The following is a 22,021-nucleotide window of genomic DNA, read 5'->3' as shown; positions in this document are numbered from 1 at the left end:
CCAAAGTAGCGGCTCTCCTGGAACAAGAGAGAGTCAGAGCACCTAAGGAGAGATTCTATTCGTGAAGGCCTCCTTACCCACTGAAGGTATTCAGTAAACCGTACACTAAAAGGTATGAGCCGCGGGCCTTTGCATAGTACGATGGCAGGAAGGGAAGTGTCATTGAGCACGTGGGTAAGTTCATTGATACTCTTAGCCCTTACACCGCAAATGAAGACTTGTGTCTTCGAGAGTTTTTCAAATCACTATGTGACCAAGCATACACCTGGTACATCGGCCTAAAGCCAAGATCCATCCCAACTTGGGATGACATGGTGGACGTATTTTGCACTAAGTACTTCAATGGAGAAAAAACAATAACACTTGCAACTCTGCAAGCAAGCAAGCAAAGAAGTGGTGAAGACTTGATGGACTACATCAAAAGGTTCAAGGACATAGCACTTGATTGCTATGATCATTGTGAAGAAAGAACATTGGTGGAAATGTATATGACAAACATGATAAGGGAATACAGGGTAGTCCTGGAAAACTTAGAAATTTTCCAGTTTGCACAGTTGTTGCAAAAGGCCAAGAAGACTGCCTAGTCTATAAAACCAAGTGTGGACAAAAGAAGCGCTCCGCAGGCTATGGCGATATCTACTGGGTGATGCTCATGATAGCTCTCCGACAACCAAAGTGATTATTCAGCGCAAAATATATATAGTTGCTTGGCCTATCAAATCTCAATATTAAACTATTGCATCTATGATAGACTTCCAAATACAAAGGTTTTAAAGAGCATCTTTTGATATTACGTTTCGTGCTAATAGAGAGAAACTAGGGTTATGTTTAGTAACAGTTTTTATTTTCTATTTACAAAAACTTATTTTTGGAAGTATAAAGAAAAAATAATTTTCTTGTATTTTTAAAATCAAAAACATTTTAGGTTAGTTGAAATTAAAAAAAAAAAAGTTTTTGGAAGAAAAAAAAAATAGAAAATACTAAAATATATTGTTATTAGAATTTGAACTTTAATGCTAACTCATTAAATAAGACAGATTCATTAAATTAAATGTGTGTTTTCATTAAATTTTGAAAATTAGAAACTGAAAACAATTTCCTTCACAAATTAAGTTTTGTGAATAGTTTTTGTTTTCTATTCATTTTGAATTGCCAAACAATTTTTTTAGTTTCAAAAATAGAAAATTATTTTTGAAAACATAAAATAAGAAGAAAAAAAACATTTATCAAACATACCCTAGTTTTTTTTAATTATTTTATTATTTAGAAAACGACATGGGTGGGAGAGCCAAGAAGAATGTGTAGATAAGAAGTGTTGTAAAATGGTCTAAGAAGCTTTTGGCTTGGTCAAAATAAGCAATGTATTATCTTCCTTTAAGGAAGCTAATCACCCAATATTCCAAAGCTTGTAAAGGGTGTGCATCCAACCCATTGACCCAACAAATTTGACCTGACCCAAAAAAAATATAACACTAGTATTCTAAGAGCACTCACATTCAATTTCTATAAATTATCTCATTTTACTATCTCAAAAGATACTTTATTAATTATATCATTCCATTTTACAACACACCCAACATCCTGAACTCTATTTTTTTACCATTTTATTTAAATATTCTTTTTTATTCTTTTTTTTTTTAACTATTTCTCTCTATCTCTCTTCCTCTTCATCTCTTTCTCCCTCTTCCTAACCAACAACCACAACTATGTCACCACCACAATCAATCACCCATCCCAACCACCATAGCAACCCTCCACCACCACCATGAACCTGACCCACAATATTATAGTAAACAAAGTGAAACACACCACCCACACAACCAACACGATAACACCCGCCTCCACCACCAAACTCATCCAATCTAGAAACCCACTGATAAATCCATTAACAAAAATCCAAAATTAAATCAAATCAAAGTTGAATTCTTTAAAAAGAAAAAAAAATACAATGTGGGATTTTCAAAAGAACCTACAAGAGATTATCAATGGTTTCAGCAGTGGCAGAGTCACACCCATACCAAACTACACCCACACCGACACTTATCAAACCCACCACCACCACTGGTCTGCCAAAGTCCCCAACCCAAACGCAACCACACCCACTCAACCAAACCATGGCCAAAACCCATCACCAAATCTGATTAGCAAACCCACGACCACACCGATCTCGCCTCTGCAACAACCATGTCGTTGCAAACCACCAGACCCATGCAAAACGACCTACACCATCCAATACAGTGACCTCCCAACCAGAACCACCAAAGTCCTTGACCATGCCAATCTCGCCACAGAAAAATCGCCCTTGACCAAACCCAAAAACCCTTGAATCTCAATTTGCACAAAGAGTGATAGAGTGAAGAGTTAAATGGGTAGAGCTAACAATCTAAAGTGTTGGGTTTAGTGAGATGGGAAGAGAAAGAGTAATTTATATGTTGTTGTTGATCGGTAGAGGCATTTGGAGAGAAAGAGAGAGGCTGAGATGAGGCTCATGAGCTTTGGTGAGAGAGAGAGAGAGAGAGTGAGAGGATGAGAGAGTGAAGAGAGAGAAAATGTTGATATATGGATTGAAATATAATATAATCTTTTACAATTGTGCTATAGTATCATCATAAATATATGATGGTATTGTAGCACACTTGCAAAAAAATTTACAATTGAGAGACTAGGTAATGCTCACTTTTTGGGGCTTTGATGCTAAAATATACCTACATAAGGCATTTGAGAGACCGGATGCTAATGCTCTTACAGCTCTCTGACAACTAGATGCTAAATAATGGAGTGCTTGTTTGGTATGTAAGCTCAAACAAAGTTGTTTAAACACTGAAAATTGTGGGCCCAAAAGAAAAGTGTGTTTGGTGGGAGTTTTTTTATCAAGAGTGTTTGAGTCACAATTCTCAATTTAGGGTGTTTAAAACTTGTTTTATGAAAATTGTTGAATGATCTTTTTGTAAATAAGTTGAAAGTTGTGGGGCCATTGATAAGACTAAACTCTTTTTTTTTTCTTTCTTTTTCTCCCATATGCCTTCCACTTTGTCCTTCTCTCTCTCTCTCTCTCCTTAGATAAAATAGTATTATTTTCATCACTTAAAAAAAACACACACACATACACATATCAAACGCACAGTTAATGTTTTTCTTTTCCATATTTTAAAATATGTTATTTAAAACATGATACCAAATACATTTTTTGCATTGTGAGTACTTCTAACACGTGTTTTCACAACATTTTTTAAACCATAATTTTCACACCATTTTGAACAATAAAACTTGCTTGAACACCTTTACCAAACAGGTAATCGCTGATGTGAAACTTCTTTTAAGCTTTGAAAGCTATGTTTTCTCAAATGTCCATAGAGAAGGTAATAAAGTTGTGCATACACTTGCACAATATGAATGAAACATTGAGACTTGATATGTTTCACAATGTTTAATTTTTTTATTCATCTTTATTTGTAAGGAAATTTTCTATTTGCCCTTATTTAAGTGATTTTGCTTTTAAATTGTTTGATGTTTTGTATCTTTATATAAATTGTATAGTTATTAATCTCTCTAATACAAATTCTTTTTGTATTGATTTTGATGGTGAAGTATTCATCATTTAAATATGATAGAGTAATTGAAGAATACTTGAGAAATATAAAAATTCATGATTTCAAGATTTCAATTTGGGTTACACTCATCCTTGAATGCATATCTACCCATTAATTCACCCAATATTATCTTTTTGCAATAGTAAAGTGGTTCTAAACATCAAATAATTCATTGGCCATTTAAAATTTTATCTACAAAAAATTTATTTGCTAATTCCAAATTTGTTAAATTTTTAAGGAGATAGGTTCAAGTTACACCTGGTGTAATTCCACAAAAGTTACACATTTTTTAAACCATAAATTTATGAGAGATCCAACGGATAAAAACAAAACATCATTATCCATCACAACATTAAATACTTACCTAATTAATAGTCTCCTCATTATCTCTTTCTTCATTAAATATTTCTTATGTCTTTTTTTCTCTCTCCTTATTAAATCTTTCTTTCCATTTTCTTTGCAATTTCTCCGATGTTTCTACGTTCCAATATAAAGAAAAAAAGCCATTCACACTAGCAACTAAAATGAAGCAAGATATATAAATTTTGAAACTTTTAAAATTAAGAGAGAAAATTTTAACCTGTGTTTTGTTTCATTAAGCCATTCAAGGAGAGTTAGGGTAGATACTTGTGTCATAGCTATTGGACATGCTCAATACATAGTGCCATCTCCACCATAATCCTTTGTTTTTGACCAATTATATAAATAAAAAAAGGAAAGTGAAAAATGGAAAAGAATTAGTAATAATTAAATGTATATGTTTCAATAAAATATAGGTTCCATATATTTCACTAAACACAAAGATATTATTGAAGCAATATGGTGATTTGGTGTCTCAAACACAGTCTTCATGATAGAGAGAATAAAAATGTACAGGCAATTGAAGTAAACGAACATTAGCTATCAAAAGAATTAGCAAAAGTCCATTCAAATTCAATAATTGCATATAATATTTAGGGAAATGCTAACGAGTGCCCTTAGGGTATTGATTAATAATCCATTTTAGGAAATCTTTTATACTACTTTTATGGGAAATGAAAAAATCTGTCAAAATATTAATTACTTTTTTTTTTTTTCATTTCCCATAAAAACTTTCTTTAAATGGATTATTAACCAGTGCCTTAAGGGCACTCATTAGCATTTTCCTAATATTTATACTGAATCTTCTGCAAAAACATAGGGATTTTAACAATGACCTGTGACAGAAGAAAGGAATTGCATCGGCATCACAATTTTTCTAAAAACAAAGCATAGGTTATATGTCTTGCTTCATTTTAGTTGCTTCATCCCTGAATATCAACTTCATCGTACTATCAAGGAGAGAGAAAAAGCATTATGGTGGAGATGGCACTACGTACTGAGCATGTCTAGTAGCTATGACACAAGTATCTACCCTACCTCTCCTTGAATGGCTTAATGAAACAAAATATAGGTTAAAATTTTCTCTCTTAATTTTAAAAGTTTCAAAATTTATATGTCTTTGCTTCATTTCAATTGCTAATGTGAATGGTTTTTTTTTTTTTTTCTTTATTTTGGAACATAGAAACATAGGTAAATAAAATTAGCCAAGTGCAAAACATATAAAATTAAGGATTAAGTAAATTTATCACCGAGATACGAAACTAAATCCATGATTCTTAAGAAGCGATTTCGACATGGAATGAACCCGTCGGTGCAAATGGCTTAGGTGGTCGTTCTCTAGGATATAACGGCAACTTTGTTAATGTGCACTCACAAACAGAGTTCAAACTCATCAGAAATGCCAAGAAAAAGTTTCAGTAAAAACTAGAGGATAAAGTATCAAAGTAAGTTTTGATCTTTAACAACTAATCTTCTCTATAAAATTTGAAACTCTTAGGCTCCTAAAAGGAAGTAGTCAAGGGAAAATGGGTGAAAAGAGAAAGACAAAATTGGGGGAGTTTTTGTTTCCCATTGATGCCGCAACCCATGTGTGTTTTCTACAAAAAGTGAGGAAGGTGTTGGCTAAGCTGTTGAGGAGAAATTTGGGATTTTGTTTGCTGCCAACAACTCACATGCCTGTAGGAATATTCTAGAGCTTGGGCTTGAGCTTTCCAACCAAAGTTCATGGGCTTAAGTTTTAAATTCACCCAATAATTTTAAAACATACCCAACACTTAAAATTATTGATGAAGCTTAAACTTTGTGATTTATCAAAAGAAGGATTTAAAAATGAGATGGGTTCAAGTTACACTTTGTGTAACTTCACAAGAGTTACACATTTTTTAAGCCGTAGATTTATGCGAGATTCAATAGATAAAACTAAATACCATTATCCATTACAACATTAAATACTTACCTAATTAATAGTCTTATCATTATCTCTCTTCTCATTAAATATTTCTTATGTCTCTTTTCTCTCTCCTTATTAAGTCTTTCTTTCCATTTTCTTTGCAATTTCTNTGGTTTTTGAAAGTTGGCAATTTTTACATTCTGAGTTAAAATTTAAATTCGTTGTTCAAAATCGTTGTCTTCCTTGTTCATATAATGGATGCCAAAAGTCCAATTTTGGCAGATTCAATTGGATTTCAATTTCTTTCTATATGATAAAGAATCATATACATATATAGAATTTTTTTTTTCCTTGCAAAAAGTGTGGGTAAGTTTGCCCCAGTCTCTCTCAATATCACTGAATTATAGATATTGAAGGAATTATATAAGAATTTTAGCCGTCTTTTAGGGATAATTCACTTCAAATTTTAAGACTTGCTCCTTGTTTGCTTATAAAATTTGGGGTAAACTCTCTAGGGTTTATTATTTCTGCTTAATTGGTCTTGGGTACATAATTAACGTAATTATAGAATATTTTGGAATTTACAATAAATATGTACGTCCTTCCCTCACATAATATTGAGGGGAATTAATTAATTCGAAACGGTTGTTATTAACCATTACCATTTTTTGTCCCATTTCAACCTGTTGTCCAAAGTAGAGCTTATGTTGTCTCCAATTTTGTATGTGTTATTCACTCTATCACCTAAGAGTATTGGTGGTGCTAAAAAGCCACGTTGCTATTTTAGTACTATCAATACTAAAAAGCATGTAGCAATGGTGGAGGAAAAGCCAAAAAATTTGGCTGTTGAGCTACATTGCATAGTTATCTTTAGTTGTGCATCGTAGCTAAGATGGTACAAATTTTTTTTTATTATTAAAAGTTGTATTATTTTATTGTGTTGGTGGTGATGATCGTTATTTATTGTAGTAAATATATTATTTTATTATGTTAAATACTAAAATAAAACCACTGATGTTGGGTGTTTTGTAAAGTGAGGTGGTAAAATAGTGGAACTTTGTTTAATACATGACATGCATAAATGATAGCCTCCCCTCACATGTTGGAAGGAAGACCAAAGCTAATGAGCATGTCATTTATCATATCTTTTAGGGCTCTATTTTTCCTCTCAGCTATTCCATTTTGTTCAGGTGTACGAGATGCAGTGACTTTATTACCATTTTCTTCACAAAATTTTTTAAGCAAAGTTGAACCATATTCTCTGCCTCTATTAGACCTAAGCCTTCTAGTTTTTTTTTTTTTTTTTTTTTTCAACTTTTGTCTTAAATTTTATGAACATGTTTTCAGCTTCATCTTTACTACTTAAAAGGTATACTCTTGTATATCTAGAGTAGTCATCTATAAATGTCATATAATATTTTTTACCTCCTCTACTCATATAATTTTTGAAGTCTCCTAAGTCACTATGAATGAATTCTAAAAGTTCAGAGCTCATTTCAACAGTTTTGAAAGGTTTTTTTGAAATGTTTTGCTTCTACACATATTTCACATTTTGAATGCTCTGAATTAGTTAAGTTTAGAATTAGGATAATTTGTTTCATTCTTTTGACGGTTGCAACATTCACATGCCCTAGCCTACCATACCAAAGATCCAAAGACTCAACCATATAAGTGAAGAGTTACTAGATATATTCATGTTCTCACAATCAGTGTCAAGCACATATAAGCCTTCATGACTAAGGACAATCTTATTAGATTCAAAAACAAGTTTTAGGCCTACCTTATTGAGCAAGAACCCGAACACTAAATTTCTACACATGTTAGGAACATGAAGAACAGAGTGCAAGGCTAAAGACTTACCAGGAGTAAATTTCAGAAGTACCTTTCCCTTTCCAGCAACTCTTGCAGTTCTAGAGTCTCCCAAATAAACATTCTCTTCATTTGTTACTTCCTTATAATTAAGAAATAACTCCTTGCTTGAGCAAATGTGTCTAGTAGCCCTAGTGTCCACTACCCAATCAGTTATGTTATCGACTAACTTCATTTTTGAAGCAAGTCTCATATTCTAAGACAATATTAGGAACATCATACATTTTGGTAATCAATAAGAACAAAAATCACTTCTTAAGATTGTTGGAAATATAGTGTTGATGATTGCTCAAATTAATTAACAAAATTACAAGGCAATATCAATAATATATCAGTAAAACAAGATATGCTCAGATTAACTTATAAATAAAATAGCCAAGTGCAAAACATATAAAATTAAGGATTAAGTAAAATTTATCACCGAGATACGAAACTAAATCCATGTTCTAAAAAGTAAAAATTGCCAACTTTCAAAAAAAAAAAAAAAAAAAAAAAAAAAAAAAAGGAAGAAGAAGAAGAAGAAGAGAAAAATGAATAACAAGCAATATTGTTATACCAAAAGTGTGTATGAATTCACATCCAAATCTTCGGATATGAAATCTTGTTTCTAGAAATTAATGGGCCGGTAAATTAATTGATCGTTATAGCTACTAGGCTACCACATCCAATGTTGTTGCACCTCATGCAACAATGTTTATCATCATTAGCAGATGCTAGATAGTTACGAAAGTTAAAAAGTAAATAAACTTAGGGACACTTCCCTTAAATCTACCAACAAAAACAAAAGTTTAAAAATAAAAATAAAAACCGCTGATTTTCAATTTTTGAGAATAAATTGGATTTTTAAGGGCCCATTGCAATGACCGATGGCTTAATTTGGACTTTCTGCCTCAGAAACAAAAGGGTAAATTAATTGATCATCATAGCTACAACATCCAATTTTTTTGCAGCTGATGTCGAATTGTTTATCATCATCAGCAGATAGTTTACAAATTAATGTACACAACATTATAACTTAGGAAACTTAAATCTACAAACAAAAACAAAAGAGAAGGAGAAACACTCTCTGAAAGAATAAAAAAAAATTCTAGAGGATTGGATAAATGAAAGAGAAGACCCAGAAGAGGCTAACATAGCTCTAAAAAAAATCTCTTTATCTCCCCGTTAGGTCTATCTCATACATGAAGAGTTTTGAGAAAATTCTATGTCACATAGAGTAAGTCAGTATTTCTTATATACTACATATTGCAATAAACTTTCTGTGCAAGATACTAAAATTACGTTTTATAATTATAGAATAAAAGAAGAATTGCAGGAACCAATTATGTAGTGTATAGCTAGACTTTCCGAGGATGACAACATCTTTTGCTTATTTGGTGCTCCCAGAATCATAATGAGTAATTTCCTCAACTTATTTGATTTTGTTAGAATTATGATGAGTAATTTCCTTCCCTGGTTTGATCACACTATTACAAGCGAACAACATTCAATGTTGGAGTTCATGCCCAAAGGTTTGTCATCAATCATCATCATGCTTGTAAGTTGTAACATGCAGATTGTCAGGAAACTTTACAAAACCAATAACGTAGCATTAAACTTTAAATTTCCTCCTAAGTCGAAACAACTCCGTTTCTGGGTCTATGACTTTTTTATTAGGTTCAAAATTGTAAATATTTTTATGCGCATGATATGCACAGATTGTAAATATTTAATTAATTAGGTGAACACGTGGCAAGTATTTATTGGTGGAGTATAGAGTGGAGCAGAAAAAGTGGGACAGAAGATTTGGACTCAATTTTATCTATGCCCTTTTAGATGAGTAGAGCAATCAAATGGGTAAATAATCCCAATTAACAAAAAAAGAAAAGAAAGAAGAATGGGAAATTATATTTATTTCAAAATCGAAGTCTTGGTGCAATCTGTGAATATCATGCATAAAAAAATGAGAAAGAGGGAGACAAGGATTAAAAAGAGAAATAATAAAAAGGGATACTAATAAAATAGCTAGATTCATGCCATATACATAAGACAATAGTCAATAGCCAACAATTCAAATATTTTGTCCAAAGAGTGCAAAACAAGCATTACCATAAGTAGTCCTCATGACATATATATCCCAAAAAGCCAAAACAGAAATAAAATTGTTAACAATAAGCCCTAAATGAAACCCAGCAGAAATTGATCAGTACTACTCTTCACCTATTGCTGGAATAAACATCCTCAGAACACCATTTTTCACATCAGTTTTGATGTCGCCAATCTTTTTCGCATCAAAGGGTCCAAATCTACCTTTATAGGTCCTACCACTCTCCTCGTGATAAGACTCCTTCCCAGCTTCACCAGAGAACAAAACATGAGCATTTTCCACGCCAACACTCACCTTGTCCTTAGTGACTCCAGGCATGTCCACCCACACATAAAAACCATCCTTCACCTCTTTTGCTCCATATGATTCTTTGGGCCCTTTGGTTTGGAATGGGTGAAACGCTGCACATAAACGTCCTGGCTTATCTGGACCCATAGAAACGAAAAAATTATTATTCTTACGGCTCAAAATAACATATGAAACCCAACACACACAAACACACAAAAGAACTTAATTTGGAGTCACCTTCAGCAGAATCTTCATCCGATTGAGGCATTGAACTGTCCACATGATGAGGACCATGAGTGCAACAAGTATTATTGTTCTTCATATTCTTTAATTTCTTCTGTTAAACAAGTAATATAATTATATTTACTAACACAATATTGCTAATAAACTAAACATAAACTCATAAAAATGAATGGAACACTCAATTTTTATCTAAATCTAATAAAATGATATTGACCTTAGACATTGTCATCCTCAGCACACCGTTGCTGATACTGCCATGAAGTTTTTTGACTCTACAACAACCACAACGCAGACCAATAAAACCTCCGTACTCCCTTTCCTGGTCATCGTGCTCCCATTCTTTGGGAGCTAAGCCTCCAAAGAACACGTTGTTGTCAGCATCGAGAGAGTAGTGCATGTTTTCTTTGGGGACACCTGGCATATCTACCCGCATGTATAGTTTATCATGATTTGCCAGAGCAATGCGTTCCACTGCATCAATTGGTCCACTCCTCTGAAAGGGGTTGTTAGTAGCGTAAAGCCCACCTATTTTAACACACAAGAAATGAAGAAAAAGAAGGAAAATAATGAAAGAGAATGTTAAAAAGCAGCTAATAGAACAAAGAATATGTAAAACCCAAAAGAGGAAGGGAGGTAAAGACCTGAATCAGTGATTCCAAAGTCTGAAAAGTAAGGACCATCGGGATTGGGGGGACTCTGGTTTGGAGAAGTTGAACTTGAAGAAGCCATTTTTCAAAAGTTGGAGAGAACAAAGGAGGTGAGGGTTTGAGTAAGAAGGGTTTTGTGGAAAGGAGAGTAAGGGTTTTGCTTTTTGAATATTTGCTACTAGAGAGGAAGGGTTTTGCGTTGAATGGGTTTGTGTCTCTTTGTATCTGCTACAGTACTGTGTCTGCCAGACTCACACACGCAAAAAGAGCGTGAGAGAGAGGAACGAAGGGGGTAAAACGGTCAGTGCGAAATTAACATGGGCTAGTCTCTTGTTTGGGAGGAAGAGTATGCATGGTAACGTATCGGATCATGATTGGATGATATTTGTTCTACAAGTACTGTCCTAAGGGAGTTGGAGCATGGTCAGAGTATTCTCATGAGTACCAGTACGGCAGTGCGCATACCAATACCATTCCAAATTCATTTCTGTTGTACGTTCAATATTCGTACTGCTCATCTATCGCCCATATTCTTAACCACGGTTTGTTTGAAAATTTATATCATATTTAGTAATATATGTTTTTAATTTTTAAATAATATTATATATATTTTTATACGTTTTTTTTTTTTTTTATATATATTTTTAAAAAATAAAAATTATTATTTAAACACATTTACTAAAGGACTCATAATTGGTCAATTTGATTTAATGTCTATATAGCTTTCCTTCATATCGTATTCATATAAATCCTATATATATATATATATATAATTATATCACTAGTCCCGTATTCTGGATAATTGATAAAGCATCCTATTATTAAAGCAAATAAATATAGTCCCATGTTATATGGTTTATTTATAAATTTTTTGAGAGTCATTGATTGTTTATAATTGATTTAAAATCTACCGATTACCGACTGAAAAAATAATTTTGGCAGTGTTCGCCATAATTCTAGGTGGAAACATTATATGGTGATATTTAGTGTGGGTTTGGATTCAGCGTTTTCACTGAATCCTGTGTTGCGTTTTTCTCCATTTTTTTTTTTTCGCTTTCACACGTTTCAGGGAGACAAAATTTACTGTTTATGAGACAAATGTCACTATTCACGCACTGTTCTAGTACTATTCACGCACTGTTCATGAGACTCACTGTCACTTTATTTAGAAAAAAATAATATTAAAAATGGGTTTCACGGTACTATTCACACATTTAAATATTATTTTGTTACAATATTTTCAGTTTTCAGTTTCAGCAAAAATAAGTTGTATCCAAACGTACTTTTAATTAGTGTTTCAAGGGCACAAAACTTAAGGGTTTTTTTTTTTTTTTTTCTGATAAAAAAGATAGGAGATTTTTTTTTTTTTTAAAGAGAGTTTCAACTTATAGAGTCCGCTCCTGATAATAGATATTTATTATCAAACCAAGACACCAATCAATTTTTGATATAGGAGGAGGATTGAACTTCAGATCTCTTATACAACTATTAGAGACTTTACCAATTGAACTAACTAGAACAAAAAAAAAAAAAAAAAAAGAGAGAAGAAGGTGACTAGAGAGTTACAGTATTTTAGTGCTCTTTAAATACCAAAAAGAATTTTTTATTATTTTTTAGTGTGAGAGCCAAGAATAAAGATTACATGAAACAAGTCCATTAAATTATTGGGTGCAAAGATGTAAAAAGGCTATAGAGAGATAATTGTTTTAAAATTTACTTTAATAATCAAAATTAGCAATTAAGGTTAAAATAGAGCTTATCAAAATTTATAACTTAAGTGTATATACCAGTGTGAGAGCCTAATTGCTAATAAAGCATAAAAATTTGATGAGATATTTGTACGTTTTTACCATTACGAGTAAGCTTGGCTCCAATAGAGAAAGAAGAGGAAAGTAAGCTTTTACCATTACCTGTACTAGATAAGTTCTCAGCCTCTCATAGGATTGAAGAAAGAAGCCTGTCTTCATATTCTCCTTTCCCTTCAATTTCGTAATAATGTGAAAAAGCAAAATTATCACATTCAATAGTTAGCATATAGCATTGTAATGTACCTTACATCCTTTAATTTTCTCATGAGGGGGCGAGGGTTATGAAAATAAAATTAATTAGAATATCACCAATATCTGAGGAAGTAGTATTATTTTATGATAGAGTAAAGCAGAAAAATAACTAACCCTATGTTTGGATGAAAGCCTTCACCTTCCTCTGTCCTCTCCTTATGTTTCATCTCTCTCCATTCCAAACATACCTAGGTGAAATTCTATAAACAAAAGAAGATAGATTAAGTACAATCTCGCTATTGTGGCCGGAAGAAAACCATTTATAAGTTAAAATGTGTTGAGCAATTCTACAGGCACAAATTATTTTATAATATTTTTACAAATTGTTGATGTGACTAATTTTTATTAGTTCTCATCTAAGCTCACTATTAACATCACATTTTTACTTACCAATAATCACCCACTACATTTACAATTTATAAAATAGTTTGTGATTTTAGTATTTTCTTAAAATGTTATACAAAAAAGAGTTTTTCCTTTAAGATAATTAGTTTCTGGTGTGCACTGCATTCCATTTAAAAAAGAGGTTAAGAAATATGGAGTGACAAACTTTCAGAAAAGCTCAAGCTTAAATTGGATTGGAATTTAACTATTTTCCAAATGATTAAACTTTTCTTTTTATTCTTGAAATAATTAAAACCAATCACTTAAAAAACCTTCATCAAAACCACTAGTTATCAGTGCTATCGAAAGTTAAGACAAGGACCATATATAAAATAAGAATATATTGTGAAACAAATCAATGGGAGGGCTTAAAACTATATTTTGGATTTAAATAAAATCAACTATACTAGACAAAGAAGAGCAGAGTCAAACAAGAACTTCAAACTGACTTAATTTAGGACAGTTATTAGCCTTTTATTAGGAGTCTGATCATCTGCTCCCTTTTCTAAGTTTCTCTATTTCTTTTCTTTTCTTCTTTTTAAAAAGTGTCCAACTTTAGGAGGGCTCACGTGATACGTGCTATGTACAAGGCATTTCCTCTTTCACCACTGTTTTCGTAGTTGGTACGAAATGAAAACAAATTGACCTATCCAGAAACAAAATGGAAATATTTTATTATCTTTTTCATTTCCTTAACCTGATACTATATTGGTTTTTTTTTTTTTTTTTTTTTTCAATTCCAGGCAACCTGACCTGATAGGCTGATACTCTACACTTTTGTCATAAATATTTTCTTTTGTTTACAATCATGTTTGTAATTCTCTCTGGTTTTCCTTGAATAAAAATGTCTTTTTCATCTAGACAAAAAAAATTCAAATAAACCCAGCAGACACAGCCATTGTGGACTCATCTCTTATGTGATGAATATATACTCTTGTATAATATTACTCCATATTTCTTATAAAAAACAAGGTATAAATATTATCTTTTCATTGCTTTAACTCCAACATGCTACAGGGTTTTATTGAAGAATACATGAGTCTTCTTCTGGGATATATTGTGTATGGTGAACTCTAATTAAGGTCGTAATCCATCATGCAATAATTCCAATTTTTCAAAAACACAATCAATGTTTGAAATAGCACAAAAAGGTAGCATTTCAAAAACCATAAGAGTAATATTAGAATTCATGTTCACAGCTTAAAGGATAATAATACTAATAATAATTATTAAAAAAAAAATAAAAAAAGGTATCAACATTTTTTTTTAATAATTTGATAATTACAACAATGAAGAAATGAAAATTTGAACTCCATTTATCATTGTACCGGAAAGTGAGGCAATTCCTTCAATATCTTGCAATCGAACGATATTGAGTTGAAATCCCTCATTCTCCAATTTTTTATAAGCAAAAAACATAATTCCAACATAAAATTCTTTATTATATATATATAGAATCTTTTTTTATAATAATTAATTTCATAGTTACAATAAATAAAGAAATGGAGATTTAAATTCTAGTTTCCATTGAAATTTAGAAAAATTAAATCGAATATACCTTTTTTTTTTTTTTTTATCCCATGTACCTAAATTACTAGAGTAATGCTAAAAATATAAACTTTTTTATAAAAAAAATTTACAAACTGTTAATGTGGTGAATGGTTATTGGTAAATAAAAAAAATGATGTTAATGGTGGACCTAGATAAAAATTAATAATAAGTTGAATACACTGTGGTAGGCCTTTTTGTAATGTTGGGCTAGACTATCTCCTACTATACTAGGCCCAAGTATTTTGGGTTAGGGAGTTGGGACCGGTCCAATTGCAATCCACCTTGATCCGGTTTGTGCACAAATTATGCCCTGTTTGCCATAGTTTTGATCACAGACCCATGATAGGCAAAGCTGCTACGGAAAAGTTATGACAAACAAATGTAATAAAAATAACAAAAGAAATGCATTCACTATTTAGACAGAATAAATAAAAGGGAGCGACAAAAGACGCCCCGTACATAAGATAGCAGAAATAAATGGGGAAGAAATAGTAATGAGTTTGTTGAATCAAAGAGGGAAATATCAATCTGCCGTACCAAATTATATTACAAGGTCGAAACAAAGAAGGGAACCATTTCCTCAATGCAAATAATCTCCCTCGAAAGAAATTAATTACTTTGAGGGAACGGGGTTAAATGGCCTATGCCTAGAAGAATCTTTTGCCTTTTGCAGAGAGCAGGGCTTTAAAGGAAGAGAGGGGATCAACCTATTGGTGCATGTCTGCCATTATATGTTCTCTGTTTTTTTGTTCTTTCTAATTCTTCCTTTCTTTTCTTTTCATTTTCTTTCTTAGTGCTTGCTTATTTGTTGTGATTATCTCCTAGAGGTTACTATTACTATGTTCCTGATCCCCACTACTATGCATGGCAAATGTCCTTTATATAATGCCTGTCGTGACTAGCTTTCACTATTTTAGTCTTTAACTATCTTTGTCTGGTCTTGGTGTCCTTGCCGACCACCACCGGTTTATCAGTCGCCCAGCCAGCACCACTTACTTGTGCTGGTTGTGCCACTCCCCATTACTAGACAAAAAAATACTATTTTGTTTATTTGTTTGTCGTGACATTCTTACCTACTACGATGTGGGTGCTCCCTCTCTATCCCTCATGACATGTACCTAGTGGTTCCAACTCATCTTTACTTCTTTTGAGCGGTATATCATCCCAGTAAGACATTTCCTCCAAAAGAGCCTGAGCAGGAACCCCAGAATAGGTTTTCTCCCTCTCATCACCGCTAGACCATGCCCTCTTACCTCTAACTCATGACTCACCACTTCCTGGCTGGGTACAAGCTGGTGGTGTTTGGGCCTTACGCGTGCTCCACTTATGTGTATATCCAAAACCTACCCGCTACTCATACGTTTGCTGTGGTCTAGAGGCTCGTCTGCACATTCTACCACCCTTCCTTGACTTCTTATGGCATGAGCTATTTTCTAACTTCCCATTCTTTATGGCCTGCTCCCTTTAGGGGTTGGCTTTACTTGATTGTGGGCTTTTCTTCCCTCAGCCCACTCTATTGCTCCTTTCTACAGTCTTGCTACCATTTCCTGTCACACCACTCTGTTATTCCTACTATAATGTCATTTGACCCAAGCCTGCTGGGCTTCTTTGGGTCTACTGCTTATTCTTCTCTCAATGACTCAGTATGATCATTAGGCTTTTTATTACATTACTTGCGGGCTCTTGTGTCTCATTTATTTTCTCTTGGGCATCCTTGGCCCATTTACTTTCCTTGGGCATTCTCGACCCTTTCTAATTCTGTATTCCCATGGGTTTTTACTAACTCCTTTGAGCTTTCCTAACCCAATTACTTTATCCTTCATCCTTGGGGCTCATCGACTTTCTATCAACCCCTTCCATTCTTTACTTGTATTACTTCGAGCTTGCTGTGACCCATTCTTACTTTTCTACATCACATACTGCCTATGGGTTTGCTACTTCTCTCTCTCCGGTCTCCTTAGGCCCGTTTGCTTCCTCAAAGCTCATTTGTTTATTTTATGGGCCTATGATCCATTATTCCTGCCGTTTGGGCTTAATGGCTTTTCTATCCAATTACTAACTCCTTTCTACCCATGTTGCTGGGCTTCTTCTTTCTACTGAGCTTCCCAAAATGAGCATCAACATACATTAACAATTGATTTGTAAAAATATTGTAAAATATATTATGACTGTAGCATTACTCAAATTACTAATGAACTTAAAAGTTAAATTTGGAATTTAATTAATAAAGTACAACTTTCAAAACCATGATATAAATGAGGAAAAAACAACACAAAAAACTAGCAATGCTGTAAAAAACATTGTATATGAATTCACACCCAAATCTTCGGATACAAGTTTGTTCCAAGCCTAGCAATGTCCAATGACCTTGGACGTTCTGCCTCAAATTAACAGGGTGATATGATTGATCATCATAGCTACAAGCCTAAAACATCTAATGTTGTTTGCAGCTCATGCCCAAATTTTTATCATCTGCAGTAGATTGTCAAGAAACTTAAACAACCTAATAAACTTAAAGGATACTTAAATCTCCCAAAAAAAAAAAAAACAATAAAGTTATAAAATATATATATATATATATAAAAATAAAAAATAAAAAAAAAAAAAAAAAAAACTCTCTGATTTTGAGAATGAAATAGATTTTTATTTTATTTTTTTTATATATACAAGATAGAATTTTCACTCTAGCCTAATCTAAGGGTATATGTGTGTGTAAAACTCTCTCATGAAGACTTAAACTCCAGTCCTTACCCTCCATACCCCAGAAGCCTTGGTGCGGTGGTCAAGAATGAAATGGATTTTAAGTAGCCATTACAATGACTGATTATTTAATTTGGACACCCTGCCTCAGTAACAAACGTGTAAACTAATTGATCATCATAGCTACAACATCCATTGTTGTTGCAGTAGCTAATTAATGCCCAAATGTTTGTCTTCATTAGCATATATTGTTACGAAACTTAACACAACCTAATAACGTAAGAACCAAATAAAATTAAAATTAAAAAAAAAATAAAAAAATAACGTAAGAACACGTAAATCTATCAACAAAAAGAAGAAGAAGAAAAAAAGTAAGGGAAAACACTTTCTGATTTTGTTTATATATATTTTACTTTTTAAAAGAATAAAATATTCTGGAGGATTCCATAAATTTTCAATTTCCTCCAAACCAAAACAATTGCATGCTCCATTTTTGGTTCTATCATCTACGACTTTTTTATTAATTTAAAATTTGTAAATATTTTTATGCCTGATCTACAGACAGAATGCACCAAGATCTTCTATTTTCAAACAGAGATCATTATTGTCCTACTCATCCAAATTGACAGAGATAAAATTCATCAAATATAGTAAAAGAAATTGAGAGAGAGAGAGAGAGAGAGAAATAATAAAGCCAGGGATACAAAGAAAATAAATTCATGTCATATCCACAAGACAATAACCTACAATTCAAATATTTTGTCCAAAGTGCAAAACGAGCATTACTATTTTCAGTATTACTAACATATCCCAAAAGGCCTAAACAGAAAGAAGACAGAAAGAAGATCATAAACATAAGTCCTAAATGAAAGTGAAACCCACGTAAAATTGATCACTCTGGGCCTATTTCTGGAATCATCATCCTCAAAACACCATTTTTCACCTCAGTCTTGATCTTCCCAATCTTGTCCACATCAAAGGGTCCAAAGCTACCTTGATAGGTCCTGCCACTCTCCTCGTGAATGGACTCCTTCCCAGCTTTACCAGAGAACAAAACCCAACCATTTTCTACGCCAACACTCACCTTGTCCTTAGTGACTCCAGGCATGTCCACCCACACATAAAAACCATCCTTCACCTCTTTAGCTCCATATGATTCTCTGGGCCCTTTGGTTTGGTATGGGTGTGAGGCTGAATCCAATAGAAACACAAAAAAAAATATATATATATATATATATATTAATTATAAAGGTAAAAAAAAACTAAGTAAGAAACAAATTAAACCCCCCAAAATAAATCCACTAAAATTATTTAGAGATACCTATATCTTCATGCAAAAAAATAATGGGAGTGTCCACTGGGGGAGGACCATAAGAGCAACGAGTTACATTCTTCAATATTTTCTGTCAAACAAGTAAATAGAAAAATATTTATTACCAACATGTATATAGCTCATGAACTTAAACAAAAGTTAAAGAAAAAAAAGTAAACCTTTGACATTTTCATCCTGAGTACACCGTTGGTGATATTGCCGTGGAGTTTAGCGACCTCACAACAACCACAACGTAGTCCATAAAGACCTCCGAACTCTCTAACTTGGTCATCGTGCTCCCATTCTTTGGGTGCTAAGCCAGTGAAAATGACATTGTTGAAATGGTCGAGAAAGCAGGACATGTTTTGTTTGGGGACACCTGGCATATCTACCCGCATGTATAATTTGTCATTCTTTAGAGCAATGCGTTCCAGGGCACCTTTTGGTCCACTCCTCTGAAAGGGGTTGTTCTTACCATAAAGCTCACCTGCTTGTTTTAACACACAAGAAATGAAAAGAGAATTTTATTTAAGAAGCTGTGCTAAGAGAAGAAATTAAGGAAGGACATGTAAAAGCCATAAGAGAAAAGAAGGTAAAAACCAGAATCAGTGAGTCCAAAGTCAGAAAAGGAAGGACCCTTGGGGTTGGGGGAACATGAAGAAGCCATATTCTCAAAAGGTGAAGAAAACAAAGGAGGTGAGGGTTTAAGCAAGAAGGGTTTTGTGTTGAATGAACCGATTGTAAAAAGGAACAAGGGTGTGTGTGGGGTTAATCTACTAGTTTGAGTGTATGAAGCTAGAGAGGGTGAAGGGTAAAGCTGCACATTTATGGATATAGGCTATTGGAAAGTGCTAGCTATCCTGTGAGAGAGAGAGAGAGAGATTTGCGTCCTCCTCAAGAAATATTGGGAATGAGAACTGTCACTGCCAGATTAACATGGCCTTGACTGGATGCTAAGAATGGTAACGTTTCGCTTTTTGATTGGAAGATATATGTCGTCCAAACTGTCCTGTGTCCTTGGAGTTGGACTCAGGTCAGAGCATACGTTGTATTTTCATTACTGCGCATACTAGCTACCCATTCCAGCTTTTTCTGTGACAGACTGCACATATTTGTAATGTTGTATAGATAATATTATATATATGATTGATTCTATATTTAAATTTTGGATACTATTGTTATTAATAATTGATTTTAAATCTACCGGTCGGGATCCTACGTAAAATTATGGGAAGTAAGTGAGATCGTAAATCTTATGATCGAATCGTGGATCGTAAAATCTTATATTATTTGAGAAAAAACAAAAAATACACATTGGTATGTTAAATAATTACCTAAATTATACATTCATTAATATAATTTTCATACATCAGTACATTTATTTATAAGCATCATTTAAAGAGACCAAAAATATCAAAATGTGACATTCTATTGGGATATTTTTTATTTGGGTCTAATTGACACTCTCTCTACATTAGAGTGAAAAAACTTGGTCTATTAAGATTTTATTTTTCATTTAGGTCCAACTAAGCATTCTGTCAAGTTAAAGAAAATTACAAGAAACCAAAGTTGTTTAGAATCATCAGAATTGTACAATCCTATCGATCCTGAACAATCGCAAAGATCCTTAAAAGATCCAGATCATTTTAGACATGTGAGATCATAAAATAGTAGGATCATAGAATTTAGATCGAAATTTTGACAACCATGCTACCAGTTACTACCTTAAAAAATAGTTTTGGCAGTGTTCATCATCACAATCATGGTTGGAAATAATAATTTTGAATTTTTTCTTGAAACAGAATATTCAAGCCGAAGACCTATTCAATTTCTTCTTTCGTTACAGTTGACATCAAACAGCATCACTACAATCAATCATGTACAAATTTTGAATTACATGATTGTAGATGTTAGATCAATAATTGATAATAAGAAAGATAGATCAATAGTTGTTACGGGCACAACAGGTGATATATAATATTAACAACTCTCTCCATTTTAAACCAAATGAAGAGATCATTTTCCGTGCACCATGAGTTTCCCCACCAATATGAGTTCTCAAGTTGATAGAGAATCGTCATAAATGGATTGTTGTTCTTCATGGTTTTATTTATCCCAAAGACCAACCGGAGGATTAGTAGTTTTATACAGAAAAGTATAAGGTTTTGGCTTAAAAAAAAAAAAAAAAAAAATTACTTTATGAGTTCTAGTAAGCTTAATTAGTAAAAAAATTTACTGCAAAATAAAAAATTTAAGATTCAAATCTTGTCTACACCAAAAACCATAAATTAAAATTTTATCGTTTAAAAAAAATAATAAACTAAAATTACTTCTATGTTTGTGTTATAAAAATAATGATCATGAGAGCCAGGGCCAACATTACATGATACATGTCCATTAAATTGTTGGGTGACAAATGTAGAGAAGATAAAACAAATAATCTTTTATTATTTAAAATTCATATTAATAATTGAAATTAGCAATTAAGGTTACTCAAAAACACTTATCATACTAAAATTTATGTCTTATTGAATAGGTTATCCAATTTTTAAATTAGTTTATTTTGCATCAATAAATATCAATATGCCAATAAAAACACTCATTTATCAGGTATATAACTATTATGTCAAGGGTCTTGTAGCTGAATTGGTATCTTTCTATGCACAAAGTGTTTAGGGGTTTAGGGAGAGAAATGATTCGAGTTACAAGGTTAGCAACATGTTGTAATTATCTAAGTATATAACTATTATATTAGGAAAAAAAATTGTGAGCCTCCAAGATCTAGGGTTAGTCCTAAATTCAAATCTTCAGGAGCAATGGCATAACGTTGATTCAGCTTAAGAATTATTACTTCCCACCACTTATAATCACTAGTGATTTGGGTAGACCTGAGTTCAAACTATGCCTTAACTCACTTGAGAGAGCGCATATGAGCCCATCCCGCCCATCCCCATCTAGATTCATAAGGGCATAAGGCATTGGTTTCTAAAGTGATAAAAGAGTTATGATGGTCACACTCAAGTAGAGTAGTCTGGATTAA

At 32.8% G+C, this 22,021-nt stretch overlaps 2 protein-coding genes across 2 annotated transcripts; both read right to left on the bottom strand.

Moving 5' to 3' along the window:
• Positions 1-9,898: 9,898 nt before the first annotated feature.
• LOC112009008 (putative 57 kDa heat shock protein) lies at positions 9,899-11,056 on the bottom strand. Its single transcript, XM_024041360.2, has 4 exons — positions 10,969-11,056; positions 10,542-10,852; positions 10,322-10,421; positions 9,899-10,221 (listed from the first exon to the last, which is right to left on the bottom strand). Exons 1-4 carry the CDS (start codon positions 11,054-11,056, stop codon positions 9,899-9,901), a joined length of 822 nt encoding a protein of 273 aa, XP_023897128.2.
• A 7,328-nt stretch (positions 11,057-18,384) lies between these two features.
• Positions 18,385-19,409, bottom strand: LOC112009027 (putative 57 kDa heat shock protein). The gene is made up of 3 exons (XM_024041376.2): positions 19,161-19,409; positions 18,991-19,072; positions 18,385-18,860 (listed from the first exon to the last, which is right to left on the bottom strand). The coding sequence occupies exons 1-3, from the start codon at positions 19,377-19,379 to the stop codon at positions 18,562-18,564; spliced, it is 600 nt and encodes a 199-aa protein (XP_023897144.2). The 5' UTR covers positions 19,380-19,409; the 3' UTR covers positions 18,385-18,561.
• Between the last annotated feature and the right edge of the window lie 2,612 nt (positions 19,410-22,021).

The sequence above is a fragment of the Quercus suber genome, unplaced genomic scaffold (assembly GCF_002906115.3).
Source record: "Quercus suber isolate HL8 unplaced genomic scaffold, Cork oak 2.0 scaffold_91, whole genome shotgun sequence".
NCBI classification, from domain to species: domain Eukaryota; kingdom Viridiplantae; phylum Streptophyta; class Magnoliopsida; order Fagales; family Fagaceae; genus Quercus; species Quercus suber.
This window is presented reverse-complemented; position numbering and strand designations above follow the sequence as displayed.